Raw genomic sequence first — 25,084 nt, 5'->3', positions numbered from 1 at the left:
CTTAAGATAGTGGTGATAGCCAGGGGTTTTCAGGTTTTTTTCTCCTCATGTCCTGGTTGCACGGTCCTAGGCACAAATCTGCTTATTAACAAACCCTGGAGTAATTAAGTGTATTTATTCCCTTGGGTGTGTAGAACAGATTTAGCATTTTTTCTTTGCTGCCTGGTTGTCACTTTTGTCAGCAAGTTTTCTTGGTGTGCCCTAACAGCAGATCTAAAATCGATGGATAAGCCGTTTTGAATTCATGGAAATACCGTTCAGTACATTTACAGTGTTCCGACAACTGTTCAGGACAAGGGTGTCTTTTTCATTGTCCCTAATTGTAAATTATCTATCATTTCTTATAAAAATAGAGCTCCAAACCTATAATTCAGTTGAGTGTCTTGACTATGGAACACAGACAAAAAGCAACCGTGCTCAATCAGTGACTGCCAGAGAGGGAGTTGTCTATGCTGTGACTACTCTGAAGTCCAAAAAGAGTTGTTAAGTTTTATTTTTACATTAGAAGCCTGGGGAACAATATTTATCTGGTGCCCCCTGAATCATCAGAATTCTTCTGAAATGAGTGAATTCTAAACCAGTGAGACCGACTTCAATAAGATCGGAGCAACCAGTGAACCCCTGGAGAGCAAACAGAATTTGGAAAATGTTAACCTACCCATCAATATTTTTAGTTTTGATTCTTATTTTACTTCCTGGCATCACATTTAATACACTTGCATAAAATTATTAGTCATCTACTGGCTTTTATCCCCAAAAGTGAAGAAAGAGCACTTACTATATTTTTAAAGTACTTTTAATTATAATTGTGTTCCTCGTGCAATTTAGTTGAAGTGTGTTTTTTAATTTGTCATCTGGCTATTTCACTTATAAAAGGTATCTAGGTATTAGTACTAATTAGTGCATATAAATATTTAGAAATAATACCAGATTTAGTTTGGTGAAATTTGGAATCTCTTTAAATTGCCATGGAAATATTTATTAAGTCTTCCGTAATATTTAATAGTCACGATGATTTTAAAATGTTGTCAATATTAAAATGTTAAGATGTACATGCATTAACAGATAAAAGAAAACAAAAATCACCTCAGGAAATTATTTAAAGTGCACTTAGAGACAAAGACTTATTTTTTTCACGGAAGGAAATTGTGGTATCTGTACCATATACATTATAAACATATTCTGGGAAGAGTGTTTTGAAATAATAATAGTAATATATTTTAAAATAAAGTGAATAATTTTCCAGCATCACCTGAAAAAGAATTTTTAACTTATTTTGAGATGAGTCAGTGTTTTACAAATGGCAGGGATGTATGGATGGGACCATGCTATCATCCTGAATAAAGGAAATCAGTACTTTGCAGATTGTATAACCTATTAGACTGATACTCAGAATGATTAAAAGTTTTTTTTTCTTTTCACTAGTGTGAAAAAGTAATTTAGGAAGTACACTGTTAAGTAGATATTTTATATATATATAAATATATATATAAATATATATTTATAAATATAAATATATAAATATATAAAATTATATAAAATAAATATATAAATAATATATATATAAAATATATAAAAATATATATATATATAAAATATATAAAATAAATATAAAAATATATAAATATATATTTATATATATATAAAATATATATATATATATATATATCACTGGAAATGGGGGGAACCCTCATAGTCTGTTTGGATGTGTACCTTTTCCTAAGCATTTGATAGAGGATTGTTCTATTGCTCTATTAAAGAATTTTATGACACTGAATTTGTATTGATGGTTTTTAATCCTTCAAAGTACAAAGATAGACTCCACAATATAATCTAAGCACTATAATAAAAAGTTTGTTCTGCCTACTGTCCCTGTATCATGGATGGATTTATTATCTTACCCAGCACAGTGTACTTTACTTCTCCATTACTGTGCGTGGGCAAACCGTAGTTATGATATTGAAATGAGTAACTGTGGTAATAGATTATCATTTTGCTTGTTTCAGTTCTCTTAAATTATTGGATATTCAGTTTCAGAAGGTATTTCTAAATTATTCAGTAAAAATGATTTATAAATAATAGTAGTTGTATATTTGAGCTAAAGGAGTTGATATCTCTCCTTGATTCATCTCTTCATTTACTTGTTCACCAAATATTTATTAAATTCCTTCTGTATGTCACGGGTTATACTAGATGCTAAAAATAGGATATATTGCTTATTTTTTGTAGATATGTTGATTTGGTTAATTTATATGTTTAATTCCAGAAGTCAGCTCCAGCTTCTAGTACCCAAATTGATGTTAGACAAAATTGATGTACAGCTTTGTTGTGGAAGAAAATTTTGGTTGCAAAGGAAAGAAACATTGGGAAATTAAAGACCAATCATAACTCAGATAATCACTGCCCAGGAAGGGTTTGCCAGCAGAACAGAACTGCCTTTTTTGATTAAATAGTCTGTGTCAAGTCTCCAGAAATCTTATAAGAAGCCATATATAGGAAACTGATGAACTATGCGGTTCTATTTCATCCTTTTCTTCCTGTTAGATAGCTTAAGCAACATTCAGCAAAAGCAAGAATTATTTGGATTTTAATGGATTCCAGTGCATTCAGCACAACTTTCTTTAAGTCTGTATCACTTGACATTATCTCAGTGAATATGTTTGTTATCTTTCAAAGTTCAAAATCAGAGATATTTAATGTTTGAAATTTGTTTTCCACCCCCCATTTTCAAGTATACTGAGGTGAGGATAATTTTCATACTGCTTAGATTATCTTACAAATTTGATTGGTCTTCACTTGATTGTTACAGGTAAAAATCCCAATATAATGCCACACTGATAGAATGTAAGCAAATGGCTAAATGAGTGTCCCTACCCTCATATTGTTAGATGTGAGAATAGTGGGGTAATTTCCCCACACCCAGAGTAAAGGAGTGTACTGGTTCAAAATAATCTATATGACAGCTCTGAGAAGTATGGTAATAGGCTGCAACAACACAATACAGGATTTCTATACAAATAAATGTTGGAAATACTGGGTTGTGCAAAGGTATGCAGTTTTTTGTTTTTGTTTGTTTTTTTTATTGCAGGACATCTCAGCATCTTCACTTGGTAATCATGCACTTTGAATCTCTGACAGAGGAGTATAAGTGTCCTAACCTTATGTGTCAAGGGCTCCTGGACAAGTATCTCTTTAATACTAGTGTTCATAGTGTGGCAGTATGCTCATGTTTATAGTGTTCTATGGACTCTTTCCAAATATATTGGTCAAGGACTTCTTAAAAAGACATTTGTCATGACTAATGTACCTTGGGGTTGACTTCAGGAAGTGCTGCATTATGATGGCAGTCTGTAGGCTCCTAAGCCCACCTGATCTTTTGCAAATTCTAGAATTCTAGACCAGCTGTGAGTGAATTTTATGCAACTTGCATCCTCTGAGGTTATCCCAGATTAGATGTGACTTCCAGGGGTCTTGAAAGATAGAGCTGAAAAGAGCAGCAATTAACAGCAACAGCAGCAGCAGTAGCAACAGCAATAATAATGATTGACAAGTATATAACTTTTTTTTCCAAAATGCTTTTAAATCTTGATACTTTATTTTTACAACAAGCTTGTGGTAAATTCACTGTGTCATGTTGTTTTCTAATTTATGTTTGAGAATAACTTAGGTTCAAAAGCTTGTCAAGTTTTTGTGTCAGGTTTATACTCCCCTACCCTCACCTGTTCTAAAACTAATGATTTTCTAAGATAACATTTAAATTGTACTAGCTGAGAGTTAGGATCTAGAGCAGGGGTCAGCAAACTGTGGTTCAGCATTAGGGAAACTATGACCTATAATCATAGATCATTGGGAGAAATCTGGCCCAATGATTGTTTTAATTTTTTAGGTAATGTTTTATTGGAGCACACATTTGTTTATGTATTGTTGGTGACTACAGCAGAGTTCAGTGGTGGCAGTAGGGACCAGATGGCCTGAAAATCCTAAAATATTCACTATCTGATCCTTAGAAAAGTTTGCTCACGCACTCTCAACAATAGCCAAATTATGGAAAGAGCCTAAATGTCCATCAACTGATGAATGGATAAAGAAATTGTGGTTTATTTTTTTTTATTATTTTTTATATGAAGTTTATTGACAAATTGGTTTCCATACAACACCCAGTGCTCATCCCAAAAGGGGATCACCCACCCGCCCCTCCCTCCCACCCCCCATCAACCCTCAGTTTGTTCTCAGTTTTTAACAGTCTCTTATGTTTTGGCTCTCTCCCACTCTAACGTCCTTTTTTTTTTTTCTCCTTCCCCTCCCCCATGGGTTCCTGTTAAGTTTCTCAGGATCCACATAAGAGTGAAATCATATGGTATCTGTCTTTCTCTGTATGGCTTATTTCACTTAGCATCACACTCTCCAGTTCCATCCACGTTGCTACAAAAGGCCATATTTCATTTTTTCTCATTGCCACGTAGTATTCCATTGTGTATATAAACCACAATTTATAGTGCCCCTATGCATCAGTACTCCTGTATCCCTTGGGTAGATTCCTAGCAGTGCTATTGCTGGGTCATAGGGTAGGTCTATTTTTAATTTTCTGAGGAACCTCCACACTGCTTTCCAGAGCGGCTGCACCACATCCCCAAAGGCAAGGGAATTAAAAGCAAAAGTGAATTACTGGGACCTTATGAAGATAAAAAGCTTCTGCACAGCAAAGGAAACAACCAACAAAACTAAAAGGCAACCAACGGAATGGGAAAAGATATCTGCAAATGACATATCGGACAAAGGTCTAGTATCTAAAATCTATAAAGAGCTCACCAAACTCCACACCCGAAAAACAAATAACCCAGTGAAGAAATGGGCAGAAAACATGAATAGACACTTCTCTAAAGAAGACATCCAGATGGCCAACAGGCACATGAAAAGATGTTCAGCGTCGCTCCTTATCAGGGAAATACAAATCGAAATTGTGGTTTATATACACAATGGAGTACTACGTGGCAGTGAGAAAGAATGAAATATGGCCCTTTGTAGCAACGTGGATAGAACTGGAGAGTGTTATGCTAAGTGAAATAAGCCATATAGAGAAAGACAGATACCATATGGTTTCACTCTTATGTGGATCCTGAGAAACTTAACAGAAACCCATGGGGGAGGGGAAGGAAAAAAAAAAGAGGTTAGAGTGGGAGAGAGCCAAAACATAAGAGATTCTTAAAAACTGAGAACAAACTGAGGGTTGATGGGGGGTGGGAGGGAGGGGAGGGTGGGTGATGGGTATTGAGGAGGGCACCTTTTGGGATGAGCACTGGGTGTTGTATGGAAACCAATTTGACAATAAATTTCATATATTGAAAAAAATAAAAAGGGGGGGGTCCTTCCTAAACAAAAAAAAAAAAAGAAAAAAAGAAAAAAAAAAAGAAAAGTTTGCTCACTCCACATCCAGATCATGGCCTGAACTAGAGGCTATGTATAGATGTTAGAATGCTGTTTATGTCATATATTGTGTTTATAGGATGTGATGATTAACAGAAAACATGGAGGTAGTTTCCCCAAAAAGAAACCTACATTTGTAGTGTTAGTGTAAATGATACTAGTTGTTAATTTACACACATCCCTATGCGTTAATTATGGGTTTAGCACACCACAGTACTAGCTGAGCCTGCGTCCTTCAACACAGAGGGTTATTTAATTATTGCTGCTAGAGGCTTTAATCAAGTCCTTCTTATAGAAAACAAACAAATGATTAGCCTTTACATTGCAGGCATAAACAGGAATTTGACTCATGAATTTCCTAATTATACTGCACCATTTTGAAAATCAGTTGGCATTCAAATTCTTGCTGTTACTCCGTGTACAATTTCCTTTTGCAAGATAGAAGTATAAGATAAAAAATTGTTGTTAAATATGTTAAGATTCAAGTTAGGTTTAATTTAAATATTTTTTCCCTACTTGCTCATACAAAACGATTAAATTGAAGTAGGGGAGTAATTAGGTGTCAACTGTGTATCAGCTACATGCTATATATTCTATATGACTATCACTAATTTATTCTTACATTAATCCTATGAGGTAGGTTTCATTATTTCCATTTTAAATGTGAGGCAATTGAGGCTCAGGATGTGAAATGACATGCTCACTGTCACATCAGAAAGTAGTCTGTGATGAGACTCAATTGGAACTCCTAATCTCTGGGCCTGGCTCTGGCTTACTTCCACACTGCCATTTTGCCTCAGCCACAAGGACAAGGGCCTATTCTCCATGATTTCTGTGACCGGTGCCTAAAATGGATAAGCTCTTCCCAATTTTTCTTTTTTTTAATTTCCAATACGTGTCTTTGGTTGTGCATAACAATTGGCAAGTAAAATTCACATCCCAGGTTTATAGCACTAGAATATCCTGCTTACTCTTTCAGCCATGTGAAAAATAAATTATGAAATTAGATCTACAAGTTTCTTTTTAATTCCATCTAAACAAAAACAACCAAGTTCTGCATATTTTGAGTGCTGAAGCCAATTTTGATTTTACCAGAGATACAAGGTGGGTCATAATTTCTTCTTTCCATTTCCATCATTTGACAGAAGTCAAATGCCAAATCTTCCACAAATAAAATTTGCTTCTTATGTAATTGTCCTTAAGGAGTTCTTTGGAAGAATAAGGAAGTGTATCTATAAGAAAGTATTTCCCTTTCGGTACTAGTTTCTAGCATATTCTTAGTGTCTTTGCAGCATATATTATATTCTGAGAATTATTTCACAGTGCAATTTTCTTTACTTTGTGTGGAAGACTGATCTGAGCTAGATCATGAGCCAAATTCTTTTATTTTCCCAGAGCTGCACTGAAGTCCTCACAGACAGGAATTTTTATTGTGATGATTGCTTCTTGTTCAGATCTTTACAAGACCATTGGGATATTTCCTAGGACAGGATTCTTGATGGGAAGACTTACGTGGTGGAGGTTACTCTTGGTAAAAGGTCATAATCCAGTCCAAGGTTTTATAGAACTTTCCACTGTTAACAGAAGATTCTACTGGACAGTCCTGGTTTAGAAAGTAAAATAGAAAAGTTCTTAGACTGTGTATCTTTTTGCTAATGGCATTTATGTATTAGTAGCTTACCCACTCTGGGTTTCACTTTTTTCATGTGTAAAATGTAAAAAAACATATATATGAGTACTCCATCTCTTTTTGATGCAGACAAACGTTAAATGATTAACTTGCAAATTTTGATATATGTGGTTTCAGATGCTCTTTTTTTTTTTGGTAGGGACTTAGTTGGTTACTCTTTATCATTTTTCAAACCTTTCAATATAGGAATCTGTTAGAAAGAAAATTAGAATTCAGTTTCTTATTTGAAATTCATGTGAAAAGAAAAAAAATAACCAATTTGGGTTATTTTAAGGTGTTTAAGAAGTATGCAGCTTTGATCTGATTTGTTAGCTGAAGTCTGCTTTTCAAACAACTTTGGCTGTTATCTATACCATTCATTTTGGAGTTTCATTCATAGTTATGATCCTGAGGCCAGTTAACCAAGGTTTTATCCTGTGTTATAAAAGTGGGCCTTTGATTTGATTTTTTTAATCTGTTAAACAAGATAATATTAATTTCAGTTTTAAAATTGTAGAACTCTAAATTTCTGAATACCATTGCACTTGGGTTCATTATAAAAAGATAAATTCAGTCAGAATTTATGGGGCTGTAAATAGGATTAAACTACAAATAGCAAATAATTATGTTTCTTAGTGTGTTGTACTTAAAGGTAGGTCTTGGAGCACCTGGGTGGCTCAGTTGGTCTAGAGTCCGACTTCAGCTCAGGTCATGATCTCACAGTCTGTGAGTTCGAGCCCCACATCAGGCTCTGTGCTGACAGCTCAGAGCCTGGAGCCTGCTTCAGATTCTGTGTCTCCCTTTCTCTCTGCCCCTCCCCTGCTCATGCTCTGTCTCTTTCTGTCTCAAAAATAAATAAAAACATTTTAAAAAATTAAAAATAAAGGTAGGTCTTGTGTAATGTCTTTACGGGAAAGTCACTGAAAACTTTAGTTGAATACTATATGACTCTATACAATGGATGATTCAGTTATTTCTGCCAAGTTATCTACAGTATGTAAAAACATTCTAATCAACATCCATCCCATTGGAATCAGAACATGTCTATCACATTTACCAGCTTGGCATCCCTGACGATCATATTTAGAAATGAGTAAAGAAAACTTTAAATTATGTATTTCTCATATACACAGTTGATGTAGTTGCTTAGAATTGCTTTAATTGGATGGAGCATTTTAGTTTAGTAACTACCCATCAAGTATCATGATGGCCAATTTAAGTGAAACATGAGACGACTATTCTGACCAAAATGCAGAAAATGCTGTTTTAAATTAAAAAAATAAAAATAATGTTTTTTTATTTTTGAGAGAGAGAGGGAGAGAGACACAGAATCCCAAGCAGGCTCCAGGCCCTGAGCTGTCAGCACAGAGCTCATCATGGGACTTGAACTCATAACTGTGAGATTATTACCTGAGCCAAAGTCAGATGCTCAACAGCCTGAGCACCCAGAAACCATGAGAATGCCATTTTAAATACTACCTTTCTGTTTTTTTTTCTAAGTTTAAGGCAAAAATTGGAAGGAAAACTAAAATTTATTTGAGATCATCTTAAAATGTCACCAGTGTAACCATGCTGAAAATTCACATTCTATCCAATACAAATGTGTGAGCTTAAAACATGTCATTATAATTAATAAATCATACAATTTATTAAAATTATGAAAAATAAATTTAATTCATATAATTTCATTTAAATAATTTTAATTTAATTAAAATACTTGTTTTTATGGATATCTTACTATATGTATATCATGAAACATTAGATTACATCCAGGAAACAGTGCTAGTATTTCACAGAAGGTGATTTTTTTTTTTAAAAGAAGCTCCTTAAGCCATTATTTTAGTGGGATTATTTGCATTTCAATTTTTTTGTTTTAATTCAAATAATTTGCTTCCTATAAATATGGTATAAGACTTTAGGATGCATGTGATTGATAAACCTCCATGGTGTGGAGGAAAGAACATATAATTTGGGGTCAAAAGAGCTGATTTCTACCATTTAATCATTCAATTTTCATTTATTCCCTCATGTTTATTGAGTGTTTACAATGTGCCAGGGACTGTGCTAAGAATTGTGTATGAAGTGATGAATAAATAGGTATTATGTGCACCCCACTGGATTTTAATAGTTGCTTTCTTAACTGATCTTGGTCCACATCATGTTAATAATTAATAAGATTACATAAATGGTTTTGTGAATTTGAGTGCGGTTGTTGTATTTCTGCCGCATCACCATCATCATCTTCATTTTCAGATCTACTTAAGAAACAACAGTCTATGAAGGAAAATAATTTAGAAATGTCCAGCTAATGCATCTCAAACTGGCTCAGAATAATATTTTAATAGAAATGAATACTAAAACCCTTTGATTTACTTTGCCCAAATAAAAGTGTTTCCAGTTGTTAAAGTTCTTTACTTCTGATGTGAGAATACAGAAACTAAATTTAGCCTATTGTGGCAAGTAAATTTTGCCTATGAAAAGAAACTTAATCATCTTCATCCCACATTGCTAGCTTCATAGAAGTTAAGCAGGAAATTAATATTGGAAATTAATTACTCATTAAAACACACTTATTAAGCAACTCTTATATGTACACACCAGGCTAACAGCTGAACAAAGGAAGAGGAACAGAGAAGACACTGCTCTTAAGTAACCAACAGTTTGTATAAGGAAGCATTAATTATAATAATGCCATGGCTAACATCACTAAATAGGTGTTATCTACACATAAAATGCTTTACAATCTGTCATTATTGAATAAGTGGTTTTGCATTATTTTACTGCTATGAGCCACAGCCTCTCTATGGAACAAGTTAGACACTTAGCACATGGGAAAATTAAAGAAATGTTCTAAAAAATTGTGTCTAGATTCCTAAAACTGATTTGTGGTGGCAGAACCTACAAGGATCCTAATGAAACATTGAAGTATATTGCATGTTGTCAGGAAATCCCTAGATTCTCTAAGGATTTCTAGTTTTAATGATTCAGTGTACTTGTTGACTCTCGCAATTCATTCAAATCATTTTTCCTTTCACTCTGTGAATATTTTATTCCTATTTATAAATTTTAAAGTGTTTGATTTAGTTATTTATGTTGATAGACTCATGTACGATTATCAAGTCTGTTCCCTTAATATCCATTCAAAGCTTTTCCCATACTACTCTAGGAGAAGCATATCAATTAAAAAAAAAAAAAGAAGAAGTAGAAGAAGAAGAAGGAATCCTCTATTCAATATTTTAAAACATAATGACTTTTCTACTCTTTTTCCATTGTTTTTCCCCATAGGTGGAGTATTACTTGCAAATTGCACATTTTGAATATAATTTACTTCAGATAGCTATAAGGTACACATTCCCTAAGCTCCTACGTACTGCCATGAGCTACCTTTGTTAACAGGTATTAGCCATTCCGCATACTGTACATGTTGTGCTACTAGAGATTTTCCTCCATTATTGTAATAATATCAGAAATCTATTAAGTTTTGTGTCATATTTCTTATTTTATGTAAAGGTGAGTTTTCTCTAGTAATGCAAGATCTAAAATAGTACTGTCTTAATTCAGGCTGCTATACCAAAGTATCATAGACTGAGTGGTTTGTAAAAAACGGAAATTTATGTGTCACAGTTCTGGAGACTGCTAATCTGAGATCAGGGTGCCAGCATGGTCAAATACTGGGGAGAGCCCTCTTCCAGGTTAAAGGTCGCCGACTTTGTGTATCATCACATGGTGGAGAGCAGAGAGGGGAAGCAAGCTCTCCAGGAACTCATTAGGGCAGTGATGTCATTCATGAGGGCTCCACTCTGATCACCTCATGTAATCCTGATTATCTCCCAAAGCCTCCACCTCCTAATATCATCACGCTGAGAAGTAGGGTTTCAACCTAAGAATTTGGTGTGGGGTACAACCATTCAGTCCATGACAAATACTGAATCAGGATGCTGCCTCTGGTTCTGCAACGTATGTTTTCTTCTTTGGAAATAAGATAAATATATGGTTATGTTGTATAATCTCTTTCAAGCCTTTCCAATGTCAAGATTGGACTAAGATGTTAGATGACCTCAGTAACCTCTAGAATCAGCTGTTCTCAATACTTAATTTACTGGACAATGGCTCTTTGGGGTAACTAGATTAAATGTTATCCATTAAGGTGTTGAGGCTATAAATATTTTTTTCCATTCTTATATTGCCTCATTTCCATTACTGTGTACAGTTTGGATGTCACTAACCAATCATAAAAAAAGCACTTTTCAATAATAAAGTGGACATTGTTCAACTTTAAGAATAAGCTTACATTTTTTTTAAATACTCAAAATAGACTTGGTAGGTCTACTCTAAATTTTTGTTGTGCATCTTACTCATTTTTATGGAAAACTTGTTCATCATTTTATCTCCTAGATATTTTTGCCACTTTTTTTTCTTTTACTACTCCACAGTTAATGCTTCCATATTCAGAGTTATTTTTCTGTTCTTCCTACTCATAGTTTTTATTGCTTACTCAATGGTGCATTTGTTATCATGTAATAGCCCCTTAACAGGATCTTGGACTTTTATAGAATTAACTAGAGGTTTGAGCTGCTCTTTTTATTCTTTTATATTTCTTTTCTCCTGTATTTCCATGTTGCAGAGATGTTGATCCCTTTATTTCCCCATTTGGTTTATTTACCCTTAATGTAATACTCAATAAGAGGCTTATTTTATAGAAAGGGAAATCTTTGACTTATTATAAGGAAAGGGAATTTATTGTATGAGATTATGGGATAGAGGGTACTTTTTCTCAATCTAAAAACTACTGTTGCTATTAAGCTATTATGTAGTTTACACATAAAGTCAATGACAAATAATATTAAATGGAGAATACTGAGAAAGTGTGGAGAAAGCAAGAGAAAACATATTTGATTGCTTAATTTACTTAAAAATCAAAACATATTTAGCATTTTCTCATTATCTGTGAGGCTCAAGGGAAGGGACTTATGACAAAAAGAGTAATAACTGTCTACAGCTTATATTATTCAAAGACATTTTGGTATGAAAGTAAAATTTTTATTAAAGTTATTTCCCAGCCTGTGTTTTTATTTTATAGATAAAATGGTAATATTGTATAGTTCTCCACAGTATACAAATGCAATAACTATATCAAATCTAAATTTAGGTGTTCTTTTAAAAATATCATTATGAATTTAAATGATCTCCCTAGTAACAAAAAAAAAGGAAACAACATATACATTATTTGAACAGCTGTATATTCAAAAATATTACCAGAGAAGTGATAACTTGCTTAAAACCCTTAACAGTACTGCCCAAAAGCACTTCCTGTGATGACAGAAATGTTCATAATCTGTGATCTCCGGTCTGGTAGCCAATGACCACATATGACTGCTAAGAATGTGGAATTTGCCTATTGCAACTTAGGAACTAAATTTTTAATTTTATTTAATTGTAATTAATTTAATTGACATGGAATTAGGCATATGTGTCTGATGGGTAACATATTAGTACAATTAGAAAATATTTTTCTTCTCTAATATAGACAAACAGATAAAGTTAAATAAGAGGGAAAGATAAAGAGAGAAATTTATAATTTATGCATTGCTTATTTATTAGTAGATAAATATATTTCCAATGAAGTAAAGTAGTAGTAGTTGTGTTATTATTGATGACATCATCAAATATTTTTTGTAAATGGTTTCTTATTCTACCCACAGTAACTTATGTAGGAAAATATTTTTATTAAGGAAAGTATGAAGGTTTGAATTTGTTTTTGAAAGAAAGTATTAAATAGGTATGTGTGCCTGTGTCAGAGATATGGCACACATGCTTGTATTAATGTTTAGAGTGGAGCTCATGAAGTGATTACAATATCATTGCCACACATTTTAAATCAATATGTAATAAATTATAACTTGAGATTATTTTGAAAATTAAATCTTCAGTTTGGGTCAAACGAATTCAGACTTTCCAGTAATCAGCAGTTTACACATATGTCAAGAAATAATTAGTTATATCATATCATAATCATACTGTTTCATTTTAAATAATAAAATGGACTGTTCTGAATGATGGCATTAACATTTCAATATGTTTCATAAGAGTCCAAAAAAGAAATCTATATTTTAACATGTTTTTCTTAAGCAGCAAATAACCATTTTAGGAAAAGATAAGATAGGGAATTATAAGGCTACCTTTAAGGCTTGTATTTGTGGTGATTTGATTTTATGGGTCAGTAAATCAGCAGATAAAGGGTAAATTGTTCAAGCTCATGGCTGCCTCTGCAACATGGGCTTGCATTCGTATGGGCATGAGTAAGTACTAGATATTAGGCCAAACAACTACATCTATGAAATCTTTAAAAATATAGAATTTATTTTACCGTTTTAGCCTTTAACATAAAGATTTTTTTTTCTAAGTTTCTTTATTTATTTTGACAGAGAGAGAGAAAGATATGTGAGTAGGAGAAGGGCAGAGACAGAATCCCAAGCAGGTCCACAGTGTCAGTGCAGAGCCTGACGCAGGACTCAGTATCGTGAAACACAAAATCATTACCTGAACCGAAACCAAGAGTTGGATGCTTAGTCAACTGAGCCACCCACGCACCCCTATTTTTTTTAAAGAAAATAGCAGTTTGGACAATCTATTTGGTTGTTCTTCCTACTTGTCTATTGAGTCAAATTTTAAAAGTTTAGAACATGCTGCTCAGTCCCCAGATTTATCACGCAACGTGTGTGTAAAAGGAATAAAAGTAGCATTTTTATCAGATTTGCATTTTATCACTAAAATGAAAGGGAAAAAACACTCTATGTGGCAAATGCATATTATATTGCTTAACTTTCCAAAATATTTGACTGGGAATGAAAGTGTCCTTTTATTTCAGATGTTTTTAAACAGGATGCAAAATTTTGTGTGCTGTGAATGAAATGAATCCTTTAAAAGTATAAGAAATGTGTGGATAATTTTTCCTCTTGTTTCTAGTGGTTAAAATGCCCATGGGTAAACACATTTACAAACCTGTACTGCTTTTTTCCTTATTAAAGTAGGGCAAAGGTTTTCTAAATATGCTTTTTGTTTGTTTTGTTTTGATTCTTTTGGTCTGTTTTGTTTCATTTATTTTTTCTTTTGAGAAATAATGTCTATAGTACAGAGGAGAAGAATGTCAGGGCATTCTTTTCTTCAGTAAAGGAAAGTAAACAGTATTAGATTTTCTTGACTTTATAGAATCAACACACAATGCAATTAAGAAAGGAATATTTTCTGTTAAATACTTCTGCCTTCTTACAAAAGGAACAAAGAAATAATAAATACAATCTTCTTACTCCATATTATATTACTATTTTTAAAGTGATGCTAATTGATACATTTGGTAATAGTTCCAGGAACATAACACAGCTTTAGTAGACATGCCAGCCTTACCCTATATTATTCAAATTCCTCATGTTCAATTTCTTTTTAAAGCAATTTTTGAAATCCACACAAACCTGGACAAAGAGCCTTCAAACATACTTTCTATACACTCTTACCATCTTCTCCTTTCTATTTGGGTGTCTTGGGCAAGTCACTGAACCATAGCAGATTAACTGATGAGATACAGATTATATAATTTTTATGAAAGTACCTTTAAAGTGGTAAGATGACCCAAGTATTAGTATTTCTTATTCTTATTTCCCTTGAACATTTAGAAGAAGTTTCTTGAGATCTTCATAAAACTTTATGAAACATTTTATAAAAACTTCATTTACTCTATTTTCTGCTTCCGTTCTTTTTATCATTGCTATTGATTGATTGAAGTATAGTTGACATACAAGGTTACATTAGTTTCAAGTGTACAGCATAGTGATTCAACAGCTCTATAAGTCATGCTATGCTCATCAGAAGTGTAGCTACCATCCATTACCATACAATGCTATGATACTGTTGACTGCATTCCTCATGCTGTCTCTTTCATTCACATGACTTACACGTTCCATACCTAGAAGCCTGTACCTCCCACTCCAGTATGCTTTCTGTGGATTGATTCTCAGGAATTCAGAAATGTTTTAATGTAACTTGATATTACTACATTACATTTAGGAGACAGAATAGCACAGTCTGTAGGAAAACTATCAACTTAAAAATGTTAGATTTAACCACATTAAACTATTGCTATTTGACCAGTTTTTGTCTGAAACAGTAATTTCTCATATTTCAACCTCAGGTGCTATTGGACTGAATGATTTCAGTTTTTGGAGAAGCAGAAGAATTCTTTGTACCAATCTTCCTCCTGTTGAAATGTGCTGTAGTTGAAAAGATAACTATAATAGTTTTACATTTTGTTAATTTTTGAGAGAGAGAGAGAGACAGAGCATAAGTGGCGTAGGGGCAGAAAGAGAAGGAGACACAGTATCCGAAGCAGGTTCCAGGCTCTGAGCTGTCAGCAGAGCCCGATGTGGGGCTCGAACTCATGGATGGTGAGATCATGACCTGAGCCAAAGTCAGACAGTTAATCGACGGAGTCACCCAGGTGCCCCAAGTGCATTTTTTCTTATAGACTATTTGGTACATATGCAAAGGTCCATTGAATTAAAAATAATATGAAGTATTTCTTATTTTGAAATAAAATTTCATTTTCCTTAAATATAAGAATGAATATATGCTTAATTGACTAGTCAGTTTTATACGGACTATTTTTTTTATTCAGTATATAGAAATCTAATTTATTAAACTCTAAACTTAGGACTTTTTTTTACATTATGGTTCAGTTAGTCATATTTTCACACAGTGTTCCCAAAATTAAAATGTTTGCTTTTTTCTCATAGAAATTGGATAGTTTGTTTTGGACTGGTCTGAGTAAGTATAGATAAGTAAAATCAGAAGTATTTGGAAATTTATTTGAAAATTCTCTGTAATAAAATGATTTGTGAAAGAATTACATAAATCTAGCCTGTATTCTCTCAAATGAAAGGCCATCAGTGGTCTTCAGCAGAGTTTACCTACTCCATCCTAATGTTGGAAAACCTAGGACACTTGGTGGAGTATTCTCTTCTGGTACCATATACCTGGAGGTGGTCTCCCATTCATTTGATCATAAAAAAAAAGTCATATCTGAGTACTGGACATTCATATAACCATGAGAATAGGTGGTAAATTGGGTAGATAGGGGTGTATTTAAATTCATTCTACCAACTAATACAAGAGCTCTCCTCCTCTGCTTTCTAAAATACGATGACTTCAGACTTTTAGAAAGGAAGTGCAACTCACCTCAACGAGCTTTCTTTGAAGAGCTGTGTAGCAGTGGTTGCGTTTGGATAGGAAAATGCCTGGTAACACCATGCTAAATTTTGTCTTAGGAAAGTTTATTTCTATGTAAGCAATAAAACAGTAAAAGTGGGTGACATGAGCAGACACATGTAGACTACTCTTGTCACAGTATTTATGGTCATTCTTATATGTGATGTTCCTTTTCCAAGTTCAGCTATTGATATTAATATAGCAATGTTAACTCAAAGTTTAGATGTAAGGAAGAATTGAGGCTATGAAAGCAAAACAAAATCCTTGTCATAGTCCCCCATGAAAATAAAACTTGAAATTATATTCAATATAGTTTATGTGAGTCATTTAGTGTATATTTTGATATATTGACTAATACCTGTTAAATTTCATCAGGTCCACTGAACACCTTAAGCACCAGAAGAATCTGCCATATAATTATCCTTCCTTCCGCTCATCGTTCTTTCCTTGCTTCCCCTGTTAACAAGATGGAATATTTTGAGTTGAATGCCAAAAACTTTGTAACAAAATTGGCACTTGTGTGATCCAGAAACAAAGGCAGTCTGCAACTTAGGAAAGTACTATTGCAAAAGTTCTTTGAAATGTTGCAACTCATATCACAGTTTCCAAGGGGAACAACACTATCGGGCAAAGTAAACTTCTCAGACCACTTCACAAAGGACTCATTAACACCATAATATACTTGAATCATAGTATACTGTACCAAAAGTAAACTTGTATGTTGCTCACAATGTTCATAGGGAAAATGTTTTTATAGGGTTCAAGTGGGATGTTAGGAATGTCCTTGCTGCTGCAAATTGGTTTAGAGTTACTTCTTTTACTCATAATCAGTGAAGAGAGAAGAAATATTAGTTATTCTACTTGGCTCCCCTCATGCTCTAAGACTGTGATTCCAGCGGGCTTGGTGGGAGTGTCATGTAGGTAGATTTAAAATAACTTGCTGAGGCCACCTGTTAAAAAAAGCGTTTTGGAAACTAGCCAGATCCCTGCCCAGGCTGTGGCTGTTTCTTTCCTTCCATAAGCCTCCATAATGGACCTTTTTTGCTTCATTTGTTGTTTGAACTTTCTCTTGATTCTGGCCAGCATTTCTCTTCCTCCAGCTGACTGCTGCACAAACCCACAGTTTCAATGCTTTCCTCCGTTTCCCAGTTTTTGAAACATTCCCAGAAGATTGAGGTTTTCTAAAGGCTTTCACTGTTAAAACCAAAAGAAAAATAAAATAAAGCAAAGCTCCATCCTGTGCCACCATGGGAACCAAACTCTGCTATACTGGCATTTAATCCCCAAGATGAGAGATAAAGTCTTGAATATATTGCAAGGGGCCAGAAAGGCGAGTATAGAAGCTAGCAACATCAAATGTATATAAGAAGGAAATGGAAACCTTTTCTGTATTCCTCTTTCTTCTGGCCATTACCACCACCACTTTTTTACTATATACCCCATTTGGATGGCTAGATCTGGATGGCAAGTTAACCTGCAGTAAAGGGAGTTTTGATGAAGGAGAGAAGGAGCCACAGAAAATAAAGGGAGCTGGTCGTTGGCAACTAGCAGAGAAGGAAGGAAGCCAAAACAGAGAAGGAATGCCCAAGTGGTGACAGATTTCTTTCAGCCAATTTTAAACTTAAAATGTAGCAAATAAGTGGACTCTTGCTTGTAGATTTAGATGAAGCTTTCATATTGCTAACCTTAAATCCTGATTGTACAAAAGGGAGTTACTGGTGATATTTTATATCAATTTTATCTCCTGGTCATCATTAAATTCCTGATTTTCTTTACATTGAAACAAATACATTTGTTTTCTTGCTCATTTTTCTTTTCCTAGAAGTATGTAAAATTATGTGCAAAAAAAACCTCATGATAAGTTAAACTTCCTGTCCTTGGATTCTTATAAGCTGGGAGGCCAAAGGAAAATTTTTTTCCTGGAGATGCTCTTTTGAAGTAATTCAAAAACATACAGTTTAACAGTCTGCAGCTTCTCGTCATGTCAACAGCACACAAATTATTCATAACATAACTGATGTTCTGGTGCCTATTCCCATTTTTCTGAGGGAAGCATATCTTATCTGAAAGAAAAAGAAAATTTAAGGTATCTTGTTCATGATTTTATTCCTTATTTTCACAATCAAAAGAAAAAAAATCAGTGTGATCTTTAGAGGTGGCATGGTCATCATAGTAAAGTTGATTACTAAGACTCACTTCATGTACACAGCACTATTAGGTGAGCAGAATTAAGAAGCCAGGGTATTCTGCAAGCCAAGAGCTTTGCCCTAACTTGACAATGTCCACAGGTAAGGCTGGATGGACTGCTTTCTACCTTAACACTAAAGCAAAATGTACTTCTTTAACTTTATACCGTGGCTTGCCAATTTTTGCCCCTGTCTCTGTTGCTGTTAAAAATCAAAATACTATTTGATTGCAAAAGAATCTACAAAGAGAAAGCAAGAGTTGATGTGATGAGGAAAACTGTTCTTTTTAAACTTGATATTCTTGCAGTCCGAAAACCAAGTCGAAGGGAAAGAGAAAAGGAAAAACATCTGGCAAATGATTGTAAATGGGAGAGCTGCCACCATTTACAATTATGTCCAGATTCTGAAGTAATGTAGGGATCATCTGAAGGTTACCAGCGTTTAAATCAACTAAAGCCAAAAAATAGATACCAAAAGGGTAGAATAGAATGATACAAATAAAGAGAACATTTTTTTTAATTATGTGATTGAGTCTGAAATTCAGTGAAGTTTGTTCCAAGCCACTTTTCTTCCTTTTCTTCTTATTCTATTTTTTTAAATATAGGAGTTAATATATTATCTCTTCATTTACTCTAGTACTTTGATTTTTTTTTTTTTAATCTGAGTCTTTTGAGACAGACCATTTTTCTGAATTTGGTCAAGTTAGGATTTGTTTACACGTTGGACATGCCTTGGATTTGCATAGTGGGGGTCCCATTAGTTAAGCTGGTTCTCTTTATGAATAAAAACTCAGAAACATGCTGGATGGCAGGTCAAGATCAATGGCGCCATCCGTGGCCCTGTGTTTTAGTTAACGGTGAAGGGAAAGAACTCACTTGCGGGGGATCTGAATCAATGACCTTGATTTTATTACCACAGCTTCCTTTCCTAGTATCTTACTTAGCACATTTATAAATTTGGTGTCAATCCTAGGCCTGTTTTACTTTGGTTTTCATTTTCCTTTTACTATTAGATTTTCATGCAGCACTTTACCAAGAACAAAACAAAACCCTTTTCCTGAGACTGTGCTACTTAAAACCATATGCCAGTCTCTGTTTATAGAAATTAAGTAGTGCCATAGTAATTGGTGGATTTTTTTGGCAGTTGCCTCTCCTCTAAATTCCCTGATTTTGTTGTTTTACCCTCTATACTAAAAAATCTTACTTAAAAAAATAAAAACACACCTTAAATGGGGAGTAAAATTTCAGAGGACAGTTAATATAAAACGAAAGTATATCTTAAACATTAATATAATCTGTATCTTGTATGATATCTCACATAATATAGCAAAATAATTATTTATGTATTTATGTATTTATTTATTTATTTAAATAATTATTTATTGGGGGAGATCACGTGTCTGGTAAAGGCAGATAGAGGGGGACAGAGCATCCAAAGCAGGCTCTATGCTGAATGACAGCAGTGAGCTGGATGTGGGGCATGAACTCACAATCCGTGAGATCACGACCTGAGCCGAAGTCAGACATTCAATTGACTGAGTCACCCAGGTTCCCCTAAAATAAATCTTTAATATTTGTGTCCATGTCATGTCAAAGTTGCCACTGAAAAGTAGCAAATTCAGTCTAGTTTCTTATTTAGTAGATTAGAAACCAAAACCAATCAGGAAATGAATATCACATACCAAATATTTCAGTCTTTTTTTTTATTTATTTTAAAATAAAGTCTGGCAAATAGATGCTATTGTACACATTTATCCACTAGCATTCTTCTATTATATTTGTTAAGACCATATCCCTAAAAGTGCCTATGTTGATATTTCAGTTTCCAGTTGATATATTTTAAACAAAATTGATGACTTTTAATCCATTAATAATTTTAACAATTAAAAAGAGTTATTTGTTTAACCTTATGAAATGGTATATTTATAAGTTATTTTTCTCCCAGTTCCTACTCTTGCTGTTGTTTTGTTCTTCCTAAACACTTTTGGTCAAATAACCACTTTTAAGTTTCTATTTAATTAAGTAAAAGAATAAGACTAGAAATGTAAACGTGGATATATTTTATTATTGAAAGCATTGTGATAAATACTAAAACCTGGCTGTTGCCCTATTCCTGGAAGACAGATTTCTCTTCCATTTCTTACTGTATGCTGAGCCCTGTGTATCATTTTTGAGCCCTGTGTACTTGAATTTTTTAGTAGTTACTGGAAATAGTTCAAATCCCATACACTTGGATTGATTATGTGTAGGAAATACATGCAAAATCTGCTTGTGTACACATATATGTGTATGTGTATCTATCTGTATATACATATATATATACACACATATGGAAATACATGTAAATTTACGAGGATATGTAAATATGTCAATTATATGGAAATATAAAAGAAAGTTTAGCAAATATTGTCATTATAATAACAATTTTCATACTTATACCCTAAACAGAAGTACAAACTGAATAAACCATGATAAATTTTCCCTAATGGACAGCCCCCAAATGGATAAAACAACATCACTTCTCTTGCAGTGATTACTTCTTCTAGTTAATGGATTTAAAAGATAACTTTTTAACAAATTCAGTAAACTACCATTATTTGTAACGAACTATTAGCACACTGTAAATAAACCAAGTTATGAATTTTAGTTACATAGGTTTATTTGTGTTTATGGAAAAAAAAGTATTAGAAATACTTAAAGGCAATGATGATACATGGATGTAGAACTGGGGTGTCTTTAAGTGAAATTTCATGGATCTTGGCAGTGGGCTTTATTTTATCCAAGTCCAGATCAGATTTAGGAATGTAATCTTTTGGAATTGTAAAAAAATAACAATAACAATAACAATAATAATAATAATAATAATAATAAGGCTTTAAAAATAATTGCCTAGAACAACCACATCAGTGACATGTAAGAATGTTTGCTTAGCACAGGACAGTGAAAGACTTTTTAAAATTCCTTGCTCAGGACATGACAGTTTACCGAAATTTTGTCTCACATTCTTAAAATGCTGCCAATAGGAGGGAACCTGCTTCCCATGATTTTGTTTTCCCCTTTGAACGGTAGCGATGGAGCACTTGCATGATGTGTTTGATGCCTTGCATGAGGAAGACATGCAAAGGCAAAGGTCCAGTCTGCATGCTGCTTAATGAATGTTTTTCCTTTTCTCTCCCTCCTTGTCATGTGCTTTCAGAAGACAACAATGTGGAAGGTGGGTGCTTTCTACTTTATTTTCCAACTCTCATTTGCCTTTTATTTCATAGTATTAATAGAGTACATCTCGAATTTAGACGGTAAGTTGAACTTATTTCTGAGCATTTGTTGATTTCTGGATTGTGTATCACTTTTCATATAGAACACACACCCTCAGCCCCGTCAGTCCCTAAGTATATGGAACTCCTTCAGCCTTAACTCCATCCCTTGATGGATTCCAGCATGCTATATAAACCTTAGAATGCTTATTGCAGTGTTCTGTATGGAAAAAATGATACAATCCTGCTTCTTTTGTTTTAAATGAGAAAGTATTTCTTTGCAGTTTCAGAGTTCAGTGCATGATCTGGTCTCCATTTTTTTTTCTTGATCAAAATGATTTATTTTCTTTTGGAAATGTTTAGCATTTCATCACCCCAAGCTCATTGGTTTAATTTCAAATGATTTGATTTATATAAAAACAGAGAATAAAGCATTGACTCTAAGTAAGAGGCATAAACTTAGATTAAAAAAATAAACCACTGGCCATTGGAAATGAAAGTATACAACACTCCAACGTGATTACTGGTAAGTATGTTTGTGATATTCTGTGTTTGTTAAATAAAAGTACCATAGTCATTAAAGATTTTTTTTTGAAATTATCTCTATCAAGGAACTTTGAGAAAGTTATACTTTTTTCCTATCGAATCCAACAAACTAAAACATATTTCAACATTCTGATCTTTAAAGAACTTAAATGTATGTCAGTGTACTGCCTAAGAAATCTCTCAAGGATAAGAGTGCTAACTAGGTAATTGTGTAAGGGATGGTGATGTTCTGTCAACTTACATAATCACAGCATAACAGTTCTTGCAGACACATTGAACTAGCGTATATATTTCAGAAGTGTTTAACGTATTTCATTTTGCTGCGATATTCTGAAATAGAGCCATTCTGTAAGAATAATGAACATTTTTACAGAATGACAGATTTCTTAGAAAAAGACTTCCCATCTGAGGTTACAGATAAATAGCCGTTAAAGTCACCAAGATTTGATGTCTCAACGATTCATGGTGATGCTAAGTTGGTCAGGAGCAGGTTTCAGCATATTATTTGTGAAACTTTTCTGAACAATATAATTGTTTAGTTGCTGAACATTTCTATTCCATTATTTGAATAAAATAGAGAAAAACTTCAAAAGTAATCATCAGTGAGTGTTTTTCCAAGTGTTGGCTCTCTGTATGGCTTCTGTTTTTCTATACTATAATTTTAAAAGCATGTGAATATGCCTTGATAAGGAGGATATTACCCTGAAGGTCTGACATCTTTCAAAATCAGTGTCATTTATATGATGCATGTTAATTGGGATTGATTTTTTAAGTATCTTTTCAACTTTTTTTTGCATTTCCTTAACATTTTATAAAATAGTCCATGTTTCTGTTCCTTCTTTTTAAATCCACTTGCATTCCAGGGGCTTTAAAATCAGCCTAATAAGCTTGAATGCCTCTTTCCTCACACATGCATCCCATGAAAAATTTTGACAAGATTTGCAGAGTCTAGCCTATAAACTATTCAATCATAATTGTAACATTCCTATTTATAACATGACTTTGGCACTCTAGTGGGGATCCCTTAGAGGTAAGAAAGTCTAGCATGAGGAATGTGGATGTTTTTGAGGCTTACTAACTTCCATCCTTACTGAGGAGATATTAAAAACCACCATTAGAAGCATCTTATGTATTTTCTAAAAGTTAGATCTTATAGAGAGATAAATCCCTGATTTCCTCTACAAAAAATTATTAACTCTTTTTAGAAAATACATGTACTAGTTTTAAAAGTGAAATTACATGAAAAATTATATAACCTACACATCATCACCAACAGATCATAAACTTTTTAATCTCCCTGTGTGATGTTTTTGTTAAAATCATTTTGAAAATACAAAAAGAGGCTATACTACAGAAGCATTAAACTTCTATGTTAAATTGTCTTTATATTTTGACTATATGTTGATTTGTAAATGTACTGCCCCACAGGAATGTTTAAATACTCCTAAAATTTTAAGGAAATAATGCACATTATTTCAGTATTGGTGCAAGTAATGTATAATGTAGCTCAATAAAGTCTCAAATATATTTTAAATAATACTAGGAAATATAAATTTTATTGAAATTGCTGTATGTACTACTATATTGCTGTAACATTTTCCCATGTTCTTGAAATAGACATGGATTGAGGAGAAGCTTTGTTGCTGAATATGGAATGAAGAACTAGGAATTAATACTTCTCAGTAAAAAATACCTTCTTGGATAGTGAAAGAGTTTTTATTTTTGTTGTTGTTTTTTGTTTGTTTGTTTGTTTGTTCTAAGAACATTAGCAGTATTTAGTAGAGGAGTGAACTTCAATCTGAAGTCAGTTGTCAAGTAACAGATAATAAGTATTTAAATAAAGGGAATTCAGTATTATTTTAGAAAACTTCCCTGATGAAATTAGTATTTATATAAAAACATAAAACTTAATATGTATTATATATGTATATGTGTGTGTGTGTATATATATATATATATATATATATATATATATATATCAACTTATGGTTCACTATTTAGGTAATGTTTAGGTGAAAGACTAAATAATTTTGTCCTCCATGGGAAATTTCTTGAGCCTATTTAAAGCTGATCCGTTGTTTCCTAAAAACATTCTGTAGTAAATTCTGACTTTACAGCTGCATGCTTAATAATCTATTTTTGTATTTGAACAAGCTTAGTCAATTGCTACATGTGTCAGACAAGGAGACATTTCTGCATTATCATTTCAGTGTGACTAAGGACTTTTTTAATTTAATTATAAAACTTCTCATTTTTTGATGAGGGGAAAAAGATCAGACCCAGCCCATGTTTCAGATATTCCTTTGGGTTTTAAAAAATATAATTTTATAACAAGCCCTGTGGTGGCAGTATCATCAAAGGGCATGAAGGACAGATGCAATATTTAAGGGATGATTGGTTGGATTTTAAGTCATGCTCTTCATTGTTCCAACTGATACATTGAAGAAGTACACAGGGCAGCATATGCCAGTGTTTAAATTACAGTACTATTAACTCTTTGCCCCAAAGCATTCCAACCAGGGGTTGAAAGAATGCTTTTTGATTTGCCTCTGTGATACAGACATGTCTCATAGGAAACAAGATGTCTGTCACTGAACATTTTTGTCACCGTGACAACCCTGACTTCCCATGCTCCCTTGTTTATTGCTGACTGTGCTCTTGTTTCCCTTCAAGGTCTGGCGCACCTGATGATGGGCGACCAAGGTATGGGCTCTGTTCCTTTTCCACTCTGCTTTCAGTGTTTTCTTG

The 25,084-nt window shown here is 33.5% G+C and overlaps 1 protein-coding gene across 19 annotated transcripts in view; it reads left to right on the top strand.

The window, feature by feature from the left end:
- NRXN1 (neurexin 1) overlaps window positions 1-25,084 on the top strand; it is a 1,138,108-nt gene that overhangs the window by 83,075 nt on the left and 1,029,949 nt on the right. For 13 of the 19 annotated variants that reach the window (XM_047068168.1, XM_047068164.1, XM_047068171.1 and 10 more), the window contains 2 exons: window positions 21,733-21,750; window positions 25,010-25,039. The exons of 4 other annotated variants lie outside the window; for them this stretch is intronic. In XM_047068168.1, the coding sequence (XP_046924124.1) occupies window positions 21,733-21,750; window positions 25,010-25,039 (48 nt within the window). The remainder of the gene's footprint in view (window positions 1-21,732; window positions 21,751-25,009; window positions 25,040-25,084) is intronic. 2 more of the 19 variants (XM_047068161.1, XM_047068173.1) reach the window with 2 other exon arrangements.

Source organism: Lynx rufus, unplaced genomic scaffold (assembly GCF_022079265.1).
Source record: "Lynx rufus isolate CCGP_SWC_20201006 ecotype Redwood Valley unplaced genomic scaffold, mLynRuf1.p SCAF_8, whole genome shotgun sequence".
NCBI classification, from domain to species: Eukaryota; Metazoa; Chordata; class Mammalia; order Carnivora; family Felidae; genus Lynx; species Lynx rufus.
This window is presented reverse-complemented; position numbering and strand designations above follow the sequence as displayed.